General features: G+C 37.4%; 1 protein-coding gene across 1 annotated transcript; it reads left to right on the forward strand.

Annotated features, from left to right (window-relative positions):
* The first annotated feature begins 15,906 nt into the window (after window positions 1-15,906).
* Window positions 15,907-17,617, forward strand: MC4R (melanocortin 4 receptor). The gene has a single exon (XM_001088600.5). It carries the CDS (start codon window positions 16,330-16,332, stop codon window positions 17,326-17,328), a length of 999 nt encoding a protein of 332 aa, XP_001088600.1. The 5' UTR covers window positions 15,907-16,329; the 3' UTR covers window positions 17,329-17,617.
* Window positions 17,618-20,580: the final 2,963 nt, after the last annotated feature.

Genomic DNA, 20,580 nt, shown 5'->3' on the forward strand with positions numbered 1-20,580 from the left:
TCACTGCATATAGAAACCTATGGCCTTAAGTATATATTAGTTTCTCTGAATATTTACTGAAGAAAGCTTAATGAAACAAGACACCCTACCATAATGTATTTCCCTACCAAGGCAAGAAAAGATTTTAAATATCCTACTCTTCTTTTCCCACACCCCATATTTAAGGAAAATCCATCAAAGAGCAAGAACTAGGTTTTCTCAAAAGTGACTAATTGGTACAAAGACCACATCAGGTTCCTTACAAAGGAGGAATCATCTCCAGATTTGGATTACAAGACTCCATTTATATATAAGCAAATAAGCCCACTGGGTGGCTAATTGTAACCTACATGTTATTAAGCATAAAGTGATTAAACAGTGCCACCCCAAGCTAGCTGTGCTGAGAATAGAAGTTTAATGGTATGTGAAGTATCAGTGAGTGTTCGCACATAAAGAAGAATTGTTTCAGTGCTTACATGGATGAAAAATTGGATTTCATAACCAAAAATATTTTTAAAAACTGCTCCCATAATCTCAGTGTGCCAAAAAAGGTGAATCCTGAAAAGAATATGCAATTCCCAGATAAACTCCATATAACTATTTGGTAGCATAAAAATATTTTTAGAAAATACAAAAAATTAGCCGGGCTTAGTGGCGGGCACCTGTAGTCCCAGCTGCTCGAGAGGCTGAGGCAAGAGAATGGCGTGAACCCGGGAGGCAGAGCTTGTAGTGAGCCGAGATCACACCACTGCACTCCAGCGTGGGCAACAGAGCAAGACTCCATCTCAAAAAATATATATATATATAAAATATATATATAAATATATATAATATATATGTATATATACACACATATATATATTTTAGAAAAATATAAATAAATATAGCTACTTCTTGTATAACATTTACTCTGTGCAAGGCACAAGTCAAACTGCCTCATACATATTGGCTCATTTAATTCTTACAGTAACCCTTTGATGTGATGATGATGATGATTATCCTAACATTGTGGAGATGAAACTGAGACAATCACTTAAAACTTTTTATACATACACACAGTTATTTTGACAGACCTAACTAGCACTACGTTATTTTAAAGTGTGATCAGGATTACTGAGAATGTGCTAATCTAGTGGAAATTATATGTCTATATTTGTATGTCCAATTTTGATCAGTAATGGTACTGTGAGTAAAACAGACACACACAAAAATCAGAGACCACACTGATTTCAGAAAAGAACCAAGAGTTTATGCAGAAAGGCTGATGTCTCCAGGGTACTCCGGATTGAAAGTTTCTTTCCCTCAAAGTTTTTTCCACCTTGCTCCATTGTTTAAGAGGTTTTCATTTGTGATATTCAGAGATACTTGGACCTGGCTTGACAATTTGGAGGATTAGACTACTGTTGCAGATTGATTTCATATACTAGTAAGTCAGATCTCTGAACTAATATGAGTGCAGTATAACTAAAGGGAGTGAAATATAGCTGGAATCACAGAAAGAGTATTGTAATTCTAACTCTCACATTCATTTGGAGTGTGAACTGGGACAACTAACATAATTTCTTTGGCACTTAACAAATTATTTTTAAAATAATAAAATTAGTCTAGAAAATCTTTCAACTCTTATCTAAATTAAAATTGTGTGAGTATAAATAAGTCAACATCAATAACGTAGTTTTCATTTAACAAAGTAAGAATGATCTTAGCAAAATCTTAGATAATATAGATCAATTATCTAAAAGACAGAAACTACCAAAACTCACTCAAGAAAAAAAAATAAACTGAATAGTATGACGCATACATATTAAACACATTAAATTTATATTTAACTGCTTTCCAACAACAACAACAGAAACTCCAGACCCAGAAGTCTTCGCTGGTGAATTCTGCCAATATTTATGAAGAAATAATGTCAAACCTACAACACACGGACCAGTTCTTTTTTTTATTTTTATTTTTTTTTGAGACAGAGTTTCGCTCTTGTTGCCCAGCTAGAGTGCAATGGCGCGATCTCGGCTCACTGCAACAACCGCCTCCCGCGTTCAAGCGATTCTCCTGCCTCATCCTCCCAAGTTGCTGGAATTATAGGCATGCACCACCACACCTGGCTAAATCTGTATTTTTTTTTTTTTTTTTTTTAGCAGAGATGAAGTTTTACCACGTTGCTCAGACTAGTATGGAACTCCTGACCTCAAGTGATCCACCTGCCTTGGCCTCTCAAAGTGCTGGAATTACGGGTGTGAGCCACCGCGCCCTGCCCAAGGACCAGTTCTAAACGCAGTAAAACCAAAAATGTAAATATATAAGTGCAAGTCTATCAGAATGTGGGTAGAAACTGTATGATGTAAACTATAAAAGACTGATGAAAGATGCATAAAATCACAATCACAAACTGAATCTTACTGTAGGTCAACTTCAAAATAACTTTTTTAAATATGATAAAGAAATACAGAAATTAGAAATTATAATTCATCCATCCAATAATCGATCAAGGCTGGAAAACTCTATTTTTCTCCTGTCTTTTCTTAATTTTGTAAAACACGGTGGGTTACTGAAAACATCCTAAGAAGAGTAACCGGTCCTTGACTTGGAAAAAGTCATATGCCTTTCAGGAGGCCAGATATATAAGCAACAATTGAGTAATCATTATGGCACAGTCATATAATACAGTGCTGAGGAGAAGACTTGAGGCAACGTTAATTGTCCTCTGCTGGGCTAGGGTAGTTGTGCGGAGAGAGCACTAAATGCTGAAGGCAAGAAAGGAGTTGCCATTTGAGATGACATTATTCCAGAGTAAGAAAGGCAGGAGGGAGTTACATAAACACTCTTTGTTCCTTATTTCCACTACTCTTGTAGTCCAGATCCTGGGAGAAATGTTCAACAGTAGCATACTTACTCTCCCTCCAGCTGCTTCCAGCCAACAACTGCACAGCAGGGACACCAAATCAGGTCTGTCACAGGGAGACATAGGACCCATCTCAAAGCCAGCTTTAGCTTGAGTGCTCCCCAGCAGTCGTGCCAACCTTCCTTAGACTTCATAGGAGGTCTAGGACACTTCCCTCCACCCTTTCTTCCCTCTCTCCACTCAGGGGCAGGTTCATGTCATGATTTGACAGGTTTTTTTTTTTTCTTTTAGCTTGTCCTGGCTCATTTTCTTCTTCACAGTTATTTTATTAGTTAAATCTTGCATGCTTAACCTCATTTTGGTATCCTCTTCTGAAAAGACACACACTAATACAGTCAGCCACCGCACCCTGCCCAAGGACCAGTTCTAAATGCAATAACATCAAAAAAGTAAATATGTAAGTGCAAGTCTAACAAAATGTGGGGTGAATCTGTATGATGTAAACTATGAAAGACTGACGAAAGATGCATGAAATTGCAATCACAAACTTAATCTGATTATACAACTCCATATCATACAACCACAAACTGAAAGGACACACACTCCTTTGCCTATTTTGTTTCTCACATTTGCCACAAAAATACATGTGTTCCTCATTATTCTGTTTATAGTGCCCTGTTTCCTCCCATCTAGTAGCAGCTGACAGTTTCCCCTAGAGCGTTTATCTACTACAACGAAAATATGTCTTCCTACTAGATCATTCATTTTTTTTTTCTTTAGAGATAAGGTCTGTCTCTGTTACCCGGGCTGAAGTACAGTGGTGTGATCATAGCTCACTGCAGCTTTAAACTCCTGTGCTCAAGCAATCCTCCCACCCTAGTCTCCTGAGTAGCTGGGACTACAGGCACATGCCACCATGCTGAGCTAATTTAAAGGTTTTTTTTCAGAGATGGGGTTTCACTATGTTGCTCAGGCTGGTCTCAAACTCCTGGCATCAAGTGATCCTCCAACCTCACCCTCCCAAAGTGGTGGAATTACGAGGGTGAGCTACCATGTTCAGCCCCATACTAGATCATTCTTTTGGTCTCTACATATAATTTTGCTAAATAGATGTGTTCATTTAGATGTAGCAAAAACACTGCAAATTCAAAATTTCAAAAACTAAATGTGTTTTCTCTGTTAATATGTTTCTCTTTCAATATTCTTTGACTGCATATAACGATCGGGATTCAGTACAGAAAACAGATATATTCTTAGCATATCAACTAGAAGGGGACTTTATACAGGAAATAAAGGTGGTTACAAATTTGGGGATGGTTGCAGACCTTCAAAGATTTTATTTCATTCCAGTTTTACAGCACCTAGGCTGTGATCTGCAGGTCAGAAAGCTGCCATTGGTACTGCTATCCCTGACACACAAAGAAGGTAACCAGATACATGAAAGTGGAGTTGCCTAATGCCAAAGCCTACGTCCACCAGAACCTGTTAGCCAGCTACCATGGTTGCAAGAAGACGACTTCTGCCTCACTTATAAACAAATCTATGAAGACTATATCTAATTGGGAAAATTAATTCACATACAAAACCCAGGCTCCAAAGGACCCTAGATAATACAGACTTTAGCTTTCAAACTCCAAACTGAAAGAGATCCAAATGGAGATTAAGAGAGCCAGCCTGTGTACCTGCTAACTGAATGGCACCAACATAACCAATTCGCCCAAGCCAAAAAGTAGAGGGTGTTGAAGAGTCCTTTCTCTTCCTCATTCAGTTGATGGATGAACAGTCTTATTCATACCTAAGCTGCTACTGGCTTCCCTCAAGCCTTCACAAACTCTTATTCGGGCTTCTGAAATAGTACCTTGGTAGGGTCAAAGAGTATATTAACTCCTCACTTTTACCCTTCATAATTCTCTGCAGTGCTTTTCCTAAAGTGTAAATGTTATACTCCTCCTTCAGTCTCAAGGCTGTTTATCCGAAAGGCAATGTAGGACTCATTCAAGGTTTGGAAGGAATGTCCTGGGCCCCTGGCACCCTGGCACGATGTGCAAAGCCCTAGATAAGCCGTTGCTTGCTAACATCGCCTCTCATTTCCTATGTCTCTTCTTGGTGTACTCCAGCCATGCCAAAATATTTGCTATGCCCCTAATTTGAAATATATTATATATTATTGAAATATCATATATATCATATTCATATATTGTGAATATGAAATTTCATATATCATATAATATATGAAATATCATATAAATATCAAATATCAATTTGTGGAAATGATTCTGTCTGCCTTGAATTCCAGTCCTCTTTATCTCTTTTACCGCGTTAAATGCTCCAATATTTATCTAAATAAAATACCCCCACCCATTAATAAGTTAAGACTCAGCTGAGCAGAGCTTTCTTGAACTGATGGCTATTATTATATCACTGATCACAAATGTAGGAATTATGAGCTTACCACTAATTAGGCCTAGACTCCCCTGCAGCCTGAGTTCTGCACTGAGACTCCCCATTTTGATGGCATCTACACTGCAGTTCCTCTATGGCAGAGCACATATCTTATTTGCCTCCATATCAGGAACATAGTAGGTGCTCAGTAAAATACTGGTTGATAGAGTGAAAGAAAAAAGGAAAATTAAACAGACTGGAGAGAATTTTAAGACAGCCATAGCAAAACTGCACAATGAATCTTGCTATAAGCAAGATTAGGAAGGAAATGCTGAAATGCGAAATTTTCTGATACTTTAAGATAAAATCATATTTCATAGTGTCAAGTTTATAAATAACGTATTAGCAATATTTCATTAGGATTAAAGATATTTTAATAAAATTATATGATCGTAGTGTTAATTTAAAATATTTAGAAACAAAGGAGTTATATAATTAAATTAATTCCTTAGAGAATCATAGTTGTTTTATATTAAAAATAATAAATATGGGCTGGAGGGTTTTTTGTGTCTCTATCTCCTCCAGTTCTACTCTGATTTTAGTTATTTCTTGCCTTCTGCTAGCTTTTGAATGTGTTTGCTCTTGCTTCTCTAGTTCTTTTAATTGTGATGTTACGGTGTCAATTTTAGATCTTTCCAGCTTTCTCTTGTGGGCATTTAGTGCTATAAATTTCCCTCTACACACTGCTTTAAATGTGTCCCAGAGATTCTGGTATGTTGTATCTTTGTTCTCATTGGTTTCAAAGAACATCTTTATTTCTGCCTTCATTTCGTTGTGTACCCAGTAGTCATTCAGGAGCAGGTTATTCGGTTTCCATGTAGTTGAGCGGTTTTGATTGAGTTTCTTAGTCCTGAGTTCTAGCTTGATTGCACTGTGGTCTGAGAGACAGTTTGTTATAATTTCTGTCCTTGTACATTTGCTGATGAGCGCTTTACTTCCAATTATGTGGTCAATTTTGGAATACTTGTGACGTGGTGTTGAGAAGAATGTATATTCTGTTGATTTAGGGTGGAGAGTTCTGTAGATGTCTATTAGGTCTGCTTGCTGCAGAGATGAGTTCAATTCCTGGATATCCTTGTTAACTTTCTGTCTCGTTGATCTGTCTAATGTTGACAGTGGGGTGTTGAAGTCTCCCATTATTATTGTATGGGAGTCTAAGTCTCTTTGTAAGTCTCTAAGGACTTGCTTTATGAATCTGGGTGCTCCTGGATCAGGAGTTGGTTTTTTTAAAAGATCAACAAAATTGATAGACCACTAGCAAGACTAATAAAGAAGAAAAGAGAGAAGAATCAAATAGACGCAATAAAAAATGATAAAGAGGATATCACCACCGACCCCACAGAAATACAAACTACCATCAGAGAATACTATAAACACCTCTATGCAAATAAACTAGAAAATCTAGAAGAAATGGATAATTTCCTGGACACTTACACTCCCCAAGACTAAACCAGGAAGAAGCTGAATCCCTGAATAGACCAATAGCAGGCTCTGAAATTGAGGCAATAATTAATAGCCTACCAACCAAAAAAAGTCCAGGACCAGATGGATTCACAGCTGAATTCTACGAGAGGTACAAAGAGGAGCTGGTACCATTCCTTCTGAAACTATTCCAATCAATAGAAAAAGAGGGAATCCTCCCTAACTCATTTTATGAAGCCAACATCATCCTGATACCAAAGCCTGGCAGAGACACAACAAAAAAGAGAATTTTAGACCAATATCCCTGATGAACATCGATGCAAAAATCCTCAGTAAAATACTGGCAAACCGGATTCAGCAGCACATCAAAAAGCTTATCCACCATGATCAAGTTGGCTTCATCCCTGGGATGCAAGGCTGGTTCAACATATGCAAATCAATAAACGTAAACGAGCATATAAACAGAACCAAAGACAAAAACCACATGATTATCTCAATAGATGCAGAAAAGGCCTTTGACAAAATTCAACAGCCTTCATGCTAAAAACGCTCAATAAATTCGGTATTGATGGAACGTATCTCAAAATCATAAGAGCTATTTATGACGAACCCACAGCCAATATCATACTGAATGGGCAAAAACTGGAAAAATTCCCTTTGAAAACTGGCACAAGACAGGGATGCCCTCTCTCACCACTCCTATTCAACATAGTGTTGCAAGTTCTGGCTAGGGCAATCAGGCAAGAGAAAGAAATCAAGGTATTCAGTTAGGAAAAGAAGAAGTCAAATTGTCCCTCTTTGCAGATGACATGATTGTATATTTAGAAAACCCCACTGTCTGAGCCCAAAATCTCCTTAAGCTGATAAGAAACTTCAGCAAAGTCTCAGGATACAAAATAAATGTGCAAAAATCACAAGCATTCTTATACACCAATAACAGACAAACAGAGAGCCAAATCAGGAATGAACTTCCATTCACAATTGCTTCAAAGAGAATAAAATACCTAGGAATCCAACTTACAAGGGATGTAAAGGACCTCTTCAAGGAGAACTACAAACCACTGCTCAGTGAAATAAAAGAGGACATAAACAAATGGAAGAACATACCGTGCTCATGGATAGGAAGAATCAATATCGTGAAAATGGCCATACTGCCCAAGGTAATTTATAGATTCAATGCCATCCCCATCAAGCTACCAATGAGTTTCTTCACAGAATTGGAAAAAACTGCTTTAAAGTTCATATGGAACCAAAAGAGAGCCTGCATCTCCAAGGCAATCCTAAGTCAAAAGAACAAAGCTCGAGGCATCATGCTACCTGACTTCAAACTATACTACAAGGCTACAGTAACCAAAACAGCATGGTACTGGTACCAAAACAGAGATATAGACCAATGGAACAGAACAGAGTCCTCAGAAATAATACCACACATCTACAGCCATCTGATCTTTGATAAACCTGAGAGAAACAAGAAATGGGGAAAGGATTCCCTATTTAATAAATGGTGCTGGGAAAATTGGCTAGCCATAAGTAGAAAGCTGAAACTGGATCCTTTCCTTACTCCTTATACGAAAATTAATTCAAGATGGATTAGAGACTTAAATGTTAGATCTAATACCATAAAAACCCTAGAAGAAAACCTAGGTAATACCATTCAGGACATAGGCATGGGCAAGGACTTCATATCTAAAACACCAAAAGCAATGGCAACAAAAGCCAAAATTGACAAATGGGATCTAATTAAACTAAAGAGCTTCTGCACAGCAAAAGAAACTACCATCAGAGTGAACAGGCAACCTACAGAATGGGAGAACATTTTGGCAATCTACTCATCTGACAAAGGGCTAATATCCAGAACCTACAAAGAACTCAAACAAATTTACAAGAAAAAAACAACCCCATCAAAAAGTGGGCAAAGGATATGAATAGACATTTCTCAAAAGAGGACATTCATACAGCCAACAGACACATGAAAAAATGCTCATCATCACTGGCCATCAGAGAAATGAAAATCAAAACCGCAATGAGATACCATCTTACACCAGTTAGAATGGCGACCATTCAAAAGTCAGGAAACAACAGGTGCTGGAGAGGATGTGGAGAAATAGGAACATTTTTACACTGTTGGTGGGATTGTAAACTAGTTCAACCATTATGGAAAACAGTATGGCGATTCCTCAAGGATCTAGAACTAGAAGTACCATATGACCCAGCCATCCCATTACTGGGTATATACCCAAAGGATTATAATTCATGCTGCTCTAAAGACACATGCACACGTATGTTTATTGCGGCACTATTCACAATAGCAAAGACTTGGAATCAACCCAAATGTCCATCAGTGACAGACTGGATTAAGAAAATGTGGCACATATACACCATGGAATACTATGCAGCCATCAAAAAGGATGAGTTTGTGTCCTTTGTAGGGACATGGATGCAGCTGGAAACCATCATTCTTAGCAAACTATCACAAGAACAGAAAACCAAACACCGCATGTTCTCACTCATAGGTGGGAACTGAACAATGAGATCACTTGGACTCGGGAAGGGGAACATCACACACCAGGGCCTATCACGGGGAGGGGGGAGGGGGGAGGGATTGCATTGGGAGTTATACCTGATGTAAATGACGAGTTGATGGGTGCTGACGAGTTGATGGGTGCAGCACACCAACATGGCACAAGTATACATATGTAACAAACCTGCATGTTATGCACATGTACCCTAGAACTTAAAGTATAATTAAAAAATAAAAATAAAAAATAAAAAATAAAAAATATGGGCTTCAACACAAGTATTTTATCATATTTTATATAATTTACTGTAAAATATATGTTAAACATCATAATGAGAAAAATTGTGTTTATCTTATAATGAGGTATAAAATGTTCATATGTTAAGTATCAATACCTAATGATGTACATTTTACTGGGACATTCTGTATATGGACAGCAATTAAGCAAATTAGGAGACATATAAGCATCAGCCTACAGACATAGGAGCTACATTTTAATAAATTAGTACTATATTTCATAAGGTAATTATTACCCATTTTTAAGTGAGAATTTTTATAGTCAGAATAATTTTGTCAATGTTTCCCAAATTGTGATTCAGTGAATATATAGTCCAAATTATAATTACATTTAATTCTGCTGTAATATAATATATACGTTCCTTGAAAATCAGTGTGCTATGAAAAATCATGCAAAAAGTAAAAATAAAAACAACAGAGCTTATGGAAAAAGTGGCACCAGACACATAAAACTCAAAAACTTTGTCAGTGATACATTAACAAAAAGAACCCAATAAAACCAGGCCCACTGCCTTAGAGTTAAAACAGGGGCATGCCAAATAGTTAAAAATACATAAACTTGCAATACATACAGCACTTTAAAAAAATCTGCAGTTTGCTTGTGGAAGTCAGTTTCAGAAGGGTTGTAGCTTATGAGTTATAAAGTGATAGAAGGATGATTATGTAAATTCTCACAAGATATTCTATCACCACATGTGGATGGCTGTGCCTCCTGACACTCAGTGAGCTGTATTGTTTGAGGTTTGTGTGTTGTGCGTGCTCCCATGTCTTGGTTCAACCAGATGCACTTTTCCCCATTCACCTACTGTCTCTCCTAGACAAAACTGTGCAAAAATACACAATTTATCTTATGCTCAAAATGTTCCCTGATATATGAATTATGTTTGGAACAAATTTACATTTCAAAACAAGCATTATAACAGAAATGAGTGTAATAGGTACTTGAAAATAAAAGTGGAAGAAGTAGGGTTCTATGTTCCAATAAATTCAGGAAATTTGGGGGTTAAGCAATGTTTATTTTTGTATTAGGCAATTTCTGAAACCATGCTGATGTAAACTCTGAAACTTCAAGAGGGCAATGAGTTTGCAATATTTTAAAAATTATTTAATGTTAGAGCATTCCCATTCATTAATATTTTGTGCTGGAAAAACAAGTAAAAATAGTGTTCCATGTAGCATAGTTTGGTAAACATTTTTCTATATTGTTTCACATTTATTGTTATAAAATGTAAAACAAGATTTTTCTCTCAGAACAGAAATAAATTATGATCTAATTCAATTCTGTGAGGATTACAAAAGAAATCTGCAATAAATTTTCAAAAATACTATCAATATATCTAATATTACTGGTTTTATTTCTTCTGGCTCGTAGAGAACTATGAACCATGGCACACAAATAAAATACCATATTGAAGATCATCTTTTTAGCACAATTAACTTTACAATAAAGATCTTATAAATCTACACCCAATGATTAAATTGTTGCTGTTAAGGATATGTGATTTTCTGGGACTTCAGTGTGATCCTTTTGTTCATAAAACATTTTCATGGGAAAAAAATTTTAAGGGAGTAATTTTGTTCTTTATTATTAATTTTACCTATTATTTCTGAATTAATATTTCTATTTTATTCAAATTTTTAACCAGTTCTTTTATTCTGTTTTTATATGCAAAGTTTACACAGGATTTAGAATAAGTGTGAAATAACTATTTGATCATTTATCAGATAGTCTGTTAAGGAAGAAAATTGTCATAGATGAATCTAATATAATTTAATCTTTTTTCAGATAAAAGGCAATGGATGGAAGATGAGAGTGAAAATGATAGCATCAGGATGATTGAAAAGTCTCTCATCAGTTAAAGCAACTAGAGCACTTGCAAAACTTGTCAGAATTAACACTTTCAGAACTCTGAAAATTGACCAATACTTCAAATAAGCCAAGGTAAATTTATTCAGGAAAATGGCTAAATTGCAGTAAGAAGAGTGAACCTTGCAGCATTTTAACTAGACATATTTTCCCATTCCCAACTCACCGACTCTGCAGTAGCTTTGACAGCTAACATTCTGTAAAAATGTTTAAAAGCAGCAGCCTAGCAGGAAATGGAGGGTGCAAAATAGGGTTGGATCTTCTTCAAAGCCCCATTCCCTTTACCAGAGATGCCATCATTATTTTGACCTATCTGTTGGTTTCCCAACAAACTCTACTTGCAGGGCTTCCTTATTTGACCTAACTCAGAACTCACCCACGGAGAACAGTCTCTTCCTCAGGGACATTTGTTAGAAACAATCAGAACAACTGCTTAACATCACGGCCGCCTGAGGCAATGGATAGAAGTTGGCGAAAATAATCAGCTATTCAAAAAGCTTACAAAGAAAAAGTTCAAGAAAATGAGATGCCCATAGGAATTTATAAAAACTCTAACATATCCCTGAGGATCTAGAAAGCCATACACACATACAGGACTGTACTTATGATCAGAAAAAACACAAAACAAACAAACAAACAAAAAACCCTAAGAAGGCCTTGAGCTCTCACCTCTGGCTGACCTTGGTGGCTGTGTGTAAGCAGAAAGCAAGGGCAAGGCAGAGTTGCCTGGTGCCTGGCTAAGTGTCAAAGGCATGCCCACCATGAACACGGAGTCTCTCAGCAATGACTAAGGGAGATGTTGGTTCCCGACATCTAAGGAAATCTCTGTCCACTCATCAGCTGACCAATCAGCTATCAGAGCAAAGACCTCATTGATTATACAAGACAAAGAATACATACTTTTTAGAATTATTTCAGAAAAATTACTGAACAACAATAACAAACAACAACAACAAACCCCGGGTAAGAGAGAAAATCTGATTTTCAGGGTTGCTGGATTGTATTATTCAAAATTTCCAGTTTCTAACAAAAATGAATAAATAAATGCATGCAAATAAGAAAATATAGCACATACACATTAGGAAAAGGAAGACAGCAGAAATTATTCCTGGGGAAGTCTAGACGTTGCACTTAATAAATAGTCTTTAAATCAGTGCAAATATGTTCAAAGGATTACTGAAAACTATATCTAAAAATTAAAGGAAATTATGAGAGCAATTTCTCATCAAACAGAAGATATCAAAATGTAAGTGTAAACTTTAATAAACATGGGTTAGGCAATCCTTTTTTAGATATGATCCCAAAAACTCAGGTAACCAAAACACATTGATAAATTTAACATCATCATAATTAAAAGGTTTGTGGTTTCAAGAACACTATCAATACCTGAAATGGCAAAAGTACCTAGAATATGTAAAGAGCCATTACAACCCAATAATAAAAAAAAAAAATCCAATTAAAAATGGGCAAAGGATTTGAATAGGCATTTCTCCAAAGATTATTACACAAGTAACTAGTAAGGACGTAAAATCATCTTCAGTATCATTAGGCATTAGGGAAATGAAAATCAAAAGTACAATGAGAGTTCACTTCATATCCTTATGATGGCTAAATTTAAAAGATGGACAACAGCAAGTGCTAGCAAGAATGTGAAGAGATTTGAACCCTCATACATTGCTAATTGGAAATGTAAAATGGTGCAGCCACTTCAGAAAACAGTTTGGCAGTTCCTCAGAACAATAAACAGAGTTATCATATGATTCAGCAATTCCATTCCTAGTTGTGTACCCAAAAGAATTGAAATCATATGTCACATAAGAATTTGTCCGTAAATATTCCTAGCAGCATAATTCATGATAGTCAAAACTGGAAACAACCCAAATGTTCCTCAACTGATGAATAAATTTAAAAATATAATGTATTCATCCGGGCGTGGTGGCTCACTCCTGTAATCCCAGCACTTTGGGAGGCCGAGGCGGGCAGATCATGAGGTCAGGAGATCGAGATCATCCTGGCTAACATGGTGAAACCCCGTCTCTACTAAAAATACAAAAAATTAGCCAGGTGCAGTGGCAGGCACCTGTAGTCCCAGCTACTTGGGAGGCTGAGGCAGGAGAATGGTGTAAACCCAGGAGGCAGAGCTTGCAGTGAGCTGAGATTGCACCACTGCACTCCAGCCTGGGTGACAGAGTGAGAGTCCGTCTCAAAAAAAAAAAAAAAAAAAGTACATATACACACACATATATACTATATACATATATATACACATGTACATATATAAAAAGTATATATACTATATACATACACATATATACACATACATACATATATACATATATATACACATATATATACAAAATATATATATGTAATGTATACATACAATGCAATATTGTTCAGCCATAAAAACAAATCAAAACTGGGTGCAGTGGCTCATGCCTGTAATCTCAGCACTCGGAGAAACTGCGATGGGAATATTGTTTGAGCCCAAAAGTTTGAGACCAGCCTGGACAACATAATGAGATTCAATCTCTACAAATTCATTTTTAAAAGCTAGCTGGGTGTGGTGGTACACATAGTCCCAGCTACTCAGGAGGCTGAAGCAGGAGGATCACTTGAACCTAGGAGGTTAAGGCTGCAGTGAGTCATGATCATGCCACTGCACTCCAGCCTGGGTGATAGAGCAAGATCCTCTTTTAATTTTTTAATAATCAAATTCTGGTTCACATTATAGTGGAGGCAAACCTTGAAAATATTATGCTACATGAAAGCAGTGAGCCATAAAAGACCACATATTGCATTATTTTAATCATATAAAATGTCCAAAATAGGCAAATTTATAGAGACAGAAAGTAGATTAGCAGTTTCTAGAGGATGAGGAAAGGGCAATTTGGGGACCTGCTAATGGGATAATGAAAATGTTTTAGAAATAGAAAGTGATGATGATAGCCCAGCTCTGTGAATATACTCCCCCAAAAATCCACTTAATTACTAAAGAGGTGAATTTTTTGGTATGTGAATTATATGACCATTTTTAAAAAGAGAAAAAATAAGGCAAGAGGAAGGTAAGATTATTTCCAGCTCATGATGTTCAGAACACCCCATCCCAACAACATTTTACAATATACAGATGATTAGGCATTCAGCAATACAAAAGAAGGGAGTTGGAGGTGTGAGTTCTGCTCTGTGCAATAGTTAAGAGACAGGCTCCTTTCATGATATGGTCCAGCCACCTGCAACATGAGATTTCAAAGATGCCATATAGTTATCTACTGATAAACAGGAGAGGAACCTTGGGTAAAATTATGAAAGAGCTAATGCGATGAGCCTCACTGCCAACATGCCATTAGCTAGAATTTAGTCATAAGGTCCCACCCAATTCCAAGGCAGGGTGGAAGATGTTCATTTAGCTCAATACTCAGGAACAATACTTAGTATTATCTCTGTCACAAAAGGAAAGAGGATACATTCCCAACCTAAGTAACTGAGATTCAGAATTAACCCTGAAATAAGCAGCTACAAACTATAGAGCACTAAAATCAAAAATAACCATAGAAGAAAAGAACAATATACAAAATTTCATATAATCTGGTGTTTAATTAATTTGGAAAGTAACTTTGCTGTGATCTTTCAAACCACCTTATGCAAAGTATTCAGAAACTTCAGTAAATAGCATCACCAGTCTTGGCTTGACAACTAAACTTACTAAGGTATTTGTCGGTTCAACTTACAAAGCATTAAACTATGGAGGTTGAAAAAAAGTTGCTTAAAAAAAAAACAGAATGCAGCTTAATTATTATTTTCCTGAGTTCAGAGTAAGCATAGTTACATTAATGCCATAATGTAGTTTAAAATCTTGTAAATAAAAAGCACCTGTTTCCAGGTATAAGCGAAACTCTTCAATAGAGAAATATGGGATATTAGTACATTAAAATCAACCCCTTTTTGAACCCATTCATAATTTATAGCTACCTACATAGTTCTTCCAACCATACCATGTCTATCTATATCATTAAATATCCTCTCTGTGTTTCAGGTATTTTAAATTGAAGCACTACTTGCAGGGTTCTTAATAAAAACAAAAAAATTAAGAGGGTAAATAAATTCAGTATCCTAGCCAAAAACCAGAGTATCTGTTTCAGGAACATAGGACAGTATACTTTCCATTTCATTTTACACACACACACACACACACACAGAGGATGTCTCTCTTTTACATAAGAATGAACCTGGCTGCCTCAAGATAGGTTGTTTTGGTATCACGGAATGGCCTCTAGGGATCAAGTTGTTTCCCTTAAAAACTTGAAAAGGGAAATTCAGGCTCTCTTATCCGGCTTGCTTCAGACTTCAGACTTCAGGAGCTTGTGCCTCTGAATCTGTGTCGCCCTGCAATTTGTGTCTCTGAAACAATGCTGTCTCACAGACTCCCACTGCATTAGGATTGGTCAGAAGGAAGCAGAGGAGGAGCCACTGTGAACATGTTTTTTTTTTCTCTCCACACATCATAAAAATCAGCAGCTGGCACCTACAGCCCCTAACACTCAAAGCAATGCTCAGGCTGGAAACAGAAGCTTCCGAGAGGCAGCCGATGTGAGCATGTGCGCACAGATTCGTCTCCCAATGGCATGGCAGCTCTAGGAAAATTGTTTTGAACAGACTTGAATGCATAAGATTAAAGTTAAAGCAGAAGTGAGAACAAAAAAGCAAAGAGCAGACTCTTTCAACTGAGAATGAATACTTTGAAGCCCAAGATTTTAAAGTGATAATGATCAGAGTCGTACCTAAAAGAGACTAAAAACTCCATGTCACGCTCTGGACTTGTGACATTTACTCACAGCAGGCATGGCAATTTTAGCCTCACAACTTTCAGACAGATAAAGACTTGGAGGAAATAACTGAGACGACTCCCTGACCCAGGAGGCTAAATCAATTCAGGGGGACACGAATTCTCCTGCCAGCATGGTGAACTCCACCCACCGTGGGATGCACGCTTCTCTGCACCTCTGGAACCGCAGCAGCCACAGACTGCACAGCAATGCCAGTGAGTCCCTTGGAAAAGGCTACTCTGATGGAGGGTGCTACGAGCAACTTTTTGTCTCTCCTGAGGTGTTTGTGACACTGGGTGTCATCAGCTTGTTGGAGAATATCTTAGTGATTGTGGCAATAGCCAAGAACAAGAATCTGCATTCACCCATGTACTTTTTCATCTGCAGCCTGGCTGTGGCTGATATGCTGGTGAGCGTTTCAAATGGATCAGAAACCATTGTCATCACCCTATTAAACAGTACAGATACGGACACACAGAGTTTCACAGTGAACATTGATAATGTTATTGACTCAGTGATCTGTAGCTCCTTGCTTGCATCCATTTGCAGCCTGCTTTCAATTGCAGTGGACAGGTACTTTACTATCTTCTATGCTCTTCAGTACCATAACATTATGACAGTTAAGCGGGTTGGGATCATCATAAGTTGTATCTGGGCAGCTTGCACGGTTTCAGGCATTTTGTTCATCATTTACTCAGATAGTAGTGCTGTCATCATCTGCCTCATCACCATGTTCTTCACCATGTTGGCTCTCATGGCTTCTCTCTATGTCCACATGTTCCTGATGGCCAGGCTTCACATTAAGAGGATTGCTGTCCTCCCCGGCACTGGTGCCATCCGCCAAGGCGCCAATATGAAGGGAGCGATTACTTTGACCATCCTGATTGGCGTCTTTGTTGTCTGCTGGGCCCCATTCTTCCTCCACTTAATATTCTACATCTCTTGTCCTCAGAATCCATATTGTGTGTGCTTCATGTCTCACTTTAACTTGTATCTCATACTGATCATGTGTAATTCAGTCATCGATCCTCTGATTTATGCACTCCGGAGTCAAGAACTAAGGAAAACCTTCAAAGAGATCATCTGTTGCTATCCCCTGGGAGGCCTATGTGACTTGTCTAGCAGATATTAAATGGGGACAGAGCACACAATATAGGAACATGCATAAGAGACTTTTTCACTCTTACCCTACCTGAATATTGTACTTCTGCAACAGCTTTCTCTTCTGTGTAGGGTACTGGTTGAGAATATCCATTGTGTAAATTTAAGCTTATGATTTTTAATGAGAAAAAATGCCCAGTCTCTGTATTATTTCCAATGTCATGCTACTTTTTTGGCCATAAAATATGAATCTATGTTATAGGTTGTAGACATTATGGATATACAAAAAGAAAAGTCCTTATTAAAAGCTTACCAATGTCTGTTTCGTGTTATTCATAAGCATTGGACACTTTGTGTGCTTTAGTAACATAGAAATCAGAGCCTCATTAAATATATTCTAATAAATTCGTTATTATATTACACTATCCACCACTGAAATGTAGAGAGTTCATTCTAGCAGTTAAGTGAAAATATTTAAAGAACAGATGCAGAATCATTTCAAAAAATATCATCACTGAAATTTCAAGTAATTTAATTAAAGGTTTGTTCATCCTCCCCGTGCAGAAGTAGAAATGAAGCTCCTCTAGAGAGAAAAACAGGTGCTGAGAAGAGAGAGATGCTGAATCAGAGAACTATGTGTGCTTCTCAGACACAGAAAGATTCATCTCCCTTAGCAAACAGCCTGATATTTCACACGGGCAATTCAGTTTGGGGTGGGTGGGAAAAGGCAGCTATGGAGATGAAAGTGTCCTGGAAAACCTAAGTTGCCAAGTCAAGATCAATTTTCTGTTACCAAATTATTCCTAAACAACATTAATAAAACAGAGAATGGGGTATTTATGCCCCCTTTAACGAAGGATTCAGGGTCTGCTGAAGTGTCCAGAAAAGGTAGTATTGTACTGAGAGATTTAGCTTCCTGTTTCTAGAGAAGTACAGGACTGACATCGAATTCTTTCTCATTTCACATGAAAATGACTTACTGTTTACTTATTGCTTATTTTTTGAGCTGGAGTACAAATGTTGATTATCAAGGATTTTAAACTTTAAAACCAAATTCATAGCACAAGTGTTTCCCGGCAATATTTGTAAATATCTAAAATAAGAGTACCTGGGATGCTGGTACATTTTAATCAGAAAGGGAGGCACCTACCAAACCCCAGAGGATGTCGTACAATAAACTCGCCTTCCACAGCCACTTCTTAAAGAGTAAATATGTTTTGCTCCAAAATCATCCTACAGATTTGGCCACTGAGCAAAAAAAAGTGTACTGTACTTTCTAATCTGTGGGTAATTTAAAATAAAGAAAAAGAATATATTAGGTTGAGGATTACCAGTAAACTATCTTGCAATTTACAGGGTCTTCAAACACTCATGGGCAGAGGTCATATGCAAAGGCACTCCTTAACTCAAATCTAAATGTTTTTTGCTGATTATAAGACCCAAGAAACACTTTCAACATTCATCTGAAAACACTACCTTAAAGGATAATAGTGAAGTTAAAGTTTATACTTAAGAAGAGGTACTAAAGCTGAAATTTTAATTCCACTGCAATTCCTCTATTTTGAAGCAAAAGTGAATGTGAGAATTTAAATATACACTAACAATCATAGTCTACAGCAGTAGAGGGACACAGTTATGTTTTTGTCATTGTACGTTTCCTGTCCATTCTTTCATTTAATGAATCTGAAAAATTCCAGGGACTACAGATATGAGAGAGAGAGCTATGAGCAAGCCCCATCTTCTGTGGTGGCTGTCCTTCCCAGTTTATCCTATTTCTCCTCCAAGTGTCATCTCAGATGCCCAGAAGGAAATCCTGGTTCCTCCTTCTTCAGGTTCATACCTTCTCCTGGAGCAGTTTACAGTGTTAGGGTGTGTATAAGTCACGAATGAGCCATATAACACCACCCTCCCCTATGTGCCCATGGTACCATATTGAACTTTAGCTCCTTTAAGTGCAGAGACTGTCTCTTACTCATTTTTTCTATTCTCCAAATCTTCCTCTATTCCAGTTACTTCCTTTTGTTCAGGTAAAATCAAGATTCCCTCAGAGGCCAGGCCTTACCCAAGCCACCTCTAAGCTCCATTCCACATCCGGTGAGATTTGGAGCCATGCCAGCTCTAGTTGGATTGTTATTGGATCAACTGGGGAAGTGTTATGGTTTAAAATTGCAGGCTTAAGCAAGTGTATTTAGTGTGAATACAGGAGGGAGTAGAGAGTGAGAGTGGGGCTGGAGATCTGGAGGAAACAAGCTTGAAGTACACTAAATGAAGATACTGTAGTGACCACGGCTGCTAGAGCAGATGCAGAGAAAGTGGTTATTCCAAGTAGGTAACTTTAAATATATTAGGAGCAAAGAACTGAAATTCACAGAATTGCATGAGAACATTCCCCACAAGGAAAGGGGATTCTATGTCTGCCCCATTCACCTTAACATCTAATAACAGCATGTCATCACGACTTCAGACCTGATTCAACCACAATATTCAGATTCCTGTTTGGCTCCCCAGTTCCATATTGCAGTCTCACTTTCCTTGCTGTTTTATTTTTGTGTATTCTGCCTCTTCTGTTAGCATGTAAGCCCCTTAAAGATAAGCCTTATGCTCAAATTTTTATTGCCACAGGGAATAACATATTTAACATATTAGAAAGACTAAAAAAATCTAGAGAGATAAAATATTCTTGACTTCTGAAAGTGGTTTCCCATTTAGTCTCACCTTGAGCATTCTTGATGCTGCATCTATTTCAGTGGCAGCAATGATGACAGATTGGGGCAGAACTTTCTTCTGGAGCAGCTGCCTAGCCATCATTGTCTCGCCCTACCTTGATTGTCTTCAGGGAAGGACAATAGAAGCCACGGTGGTCACCAGGGAAGCAAGTGGGTCAGGCATTGGTTGCACACAGAAATGTGATAAAGATAACTTCTAGCCACATTTCTGAAAATCCATGATCCATAAATAGAGAGATGTGGAATCATAGCATGAATGAAGTAATAGGAATGTCTGTCTCATCAGATTATCTTGGTTTTACTACAGACAGTAGAAGTAATTAGTCATTGTTTAAGCCATATCAAGACTGATTTGTCCAGTTATGATCTTAAGAATTAGAGTTATCTGTAGCTAAGGACACTGGCATATCTAAAACTTAGCACAAATGAGAATTATTCTTCCACATGCAGTGTCCACTAGGGAGAAATACATATGACTTATGCTAAATGGAAAGCATGGTACTATCCTATGTCTGGGACATCCCATCCCCACCCCAGTGAAGTACCTCCAAGGAAAC

The sequence above is a fragment of the Macaca mulatta genome, chromosome 18 (assembly GCF_049350105.2).
Source record: "Macaca mulatta isolate MMU2019108-1 chromosome 18, T2T-MMU8v2.0, whole genome shotgun sequence".
Taxonomy (NCBI): domain Eukaryota; kingdom Metazoa; phylum Chordata; class Mammalia; order Primates; family Cercopithecidae; genus Macaca; species Macaca mulatta.

Coding starts and splice junctions, on each gene's coding strand:
- MC4R (XM_001088600.5), top strand. CDS start 16,330: ATGGTGAACTCCACCCACCGTGGGATGCACGCTTCTCTGCACCTCTGG.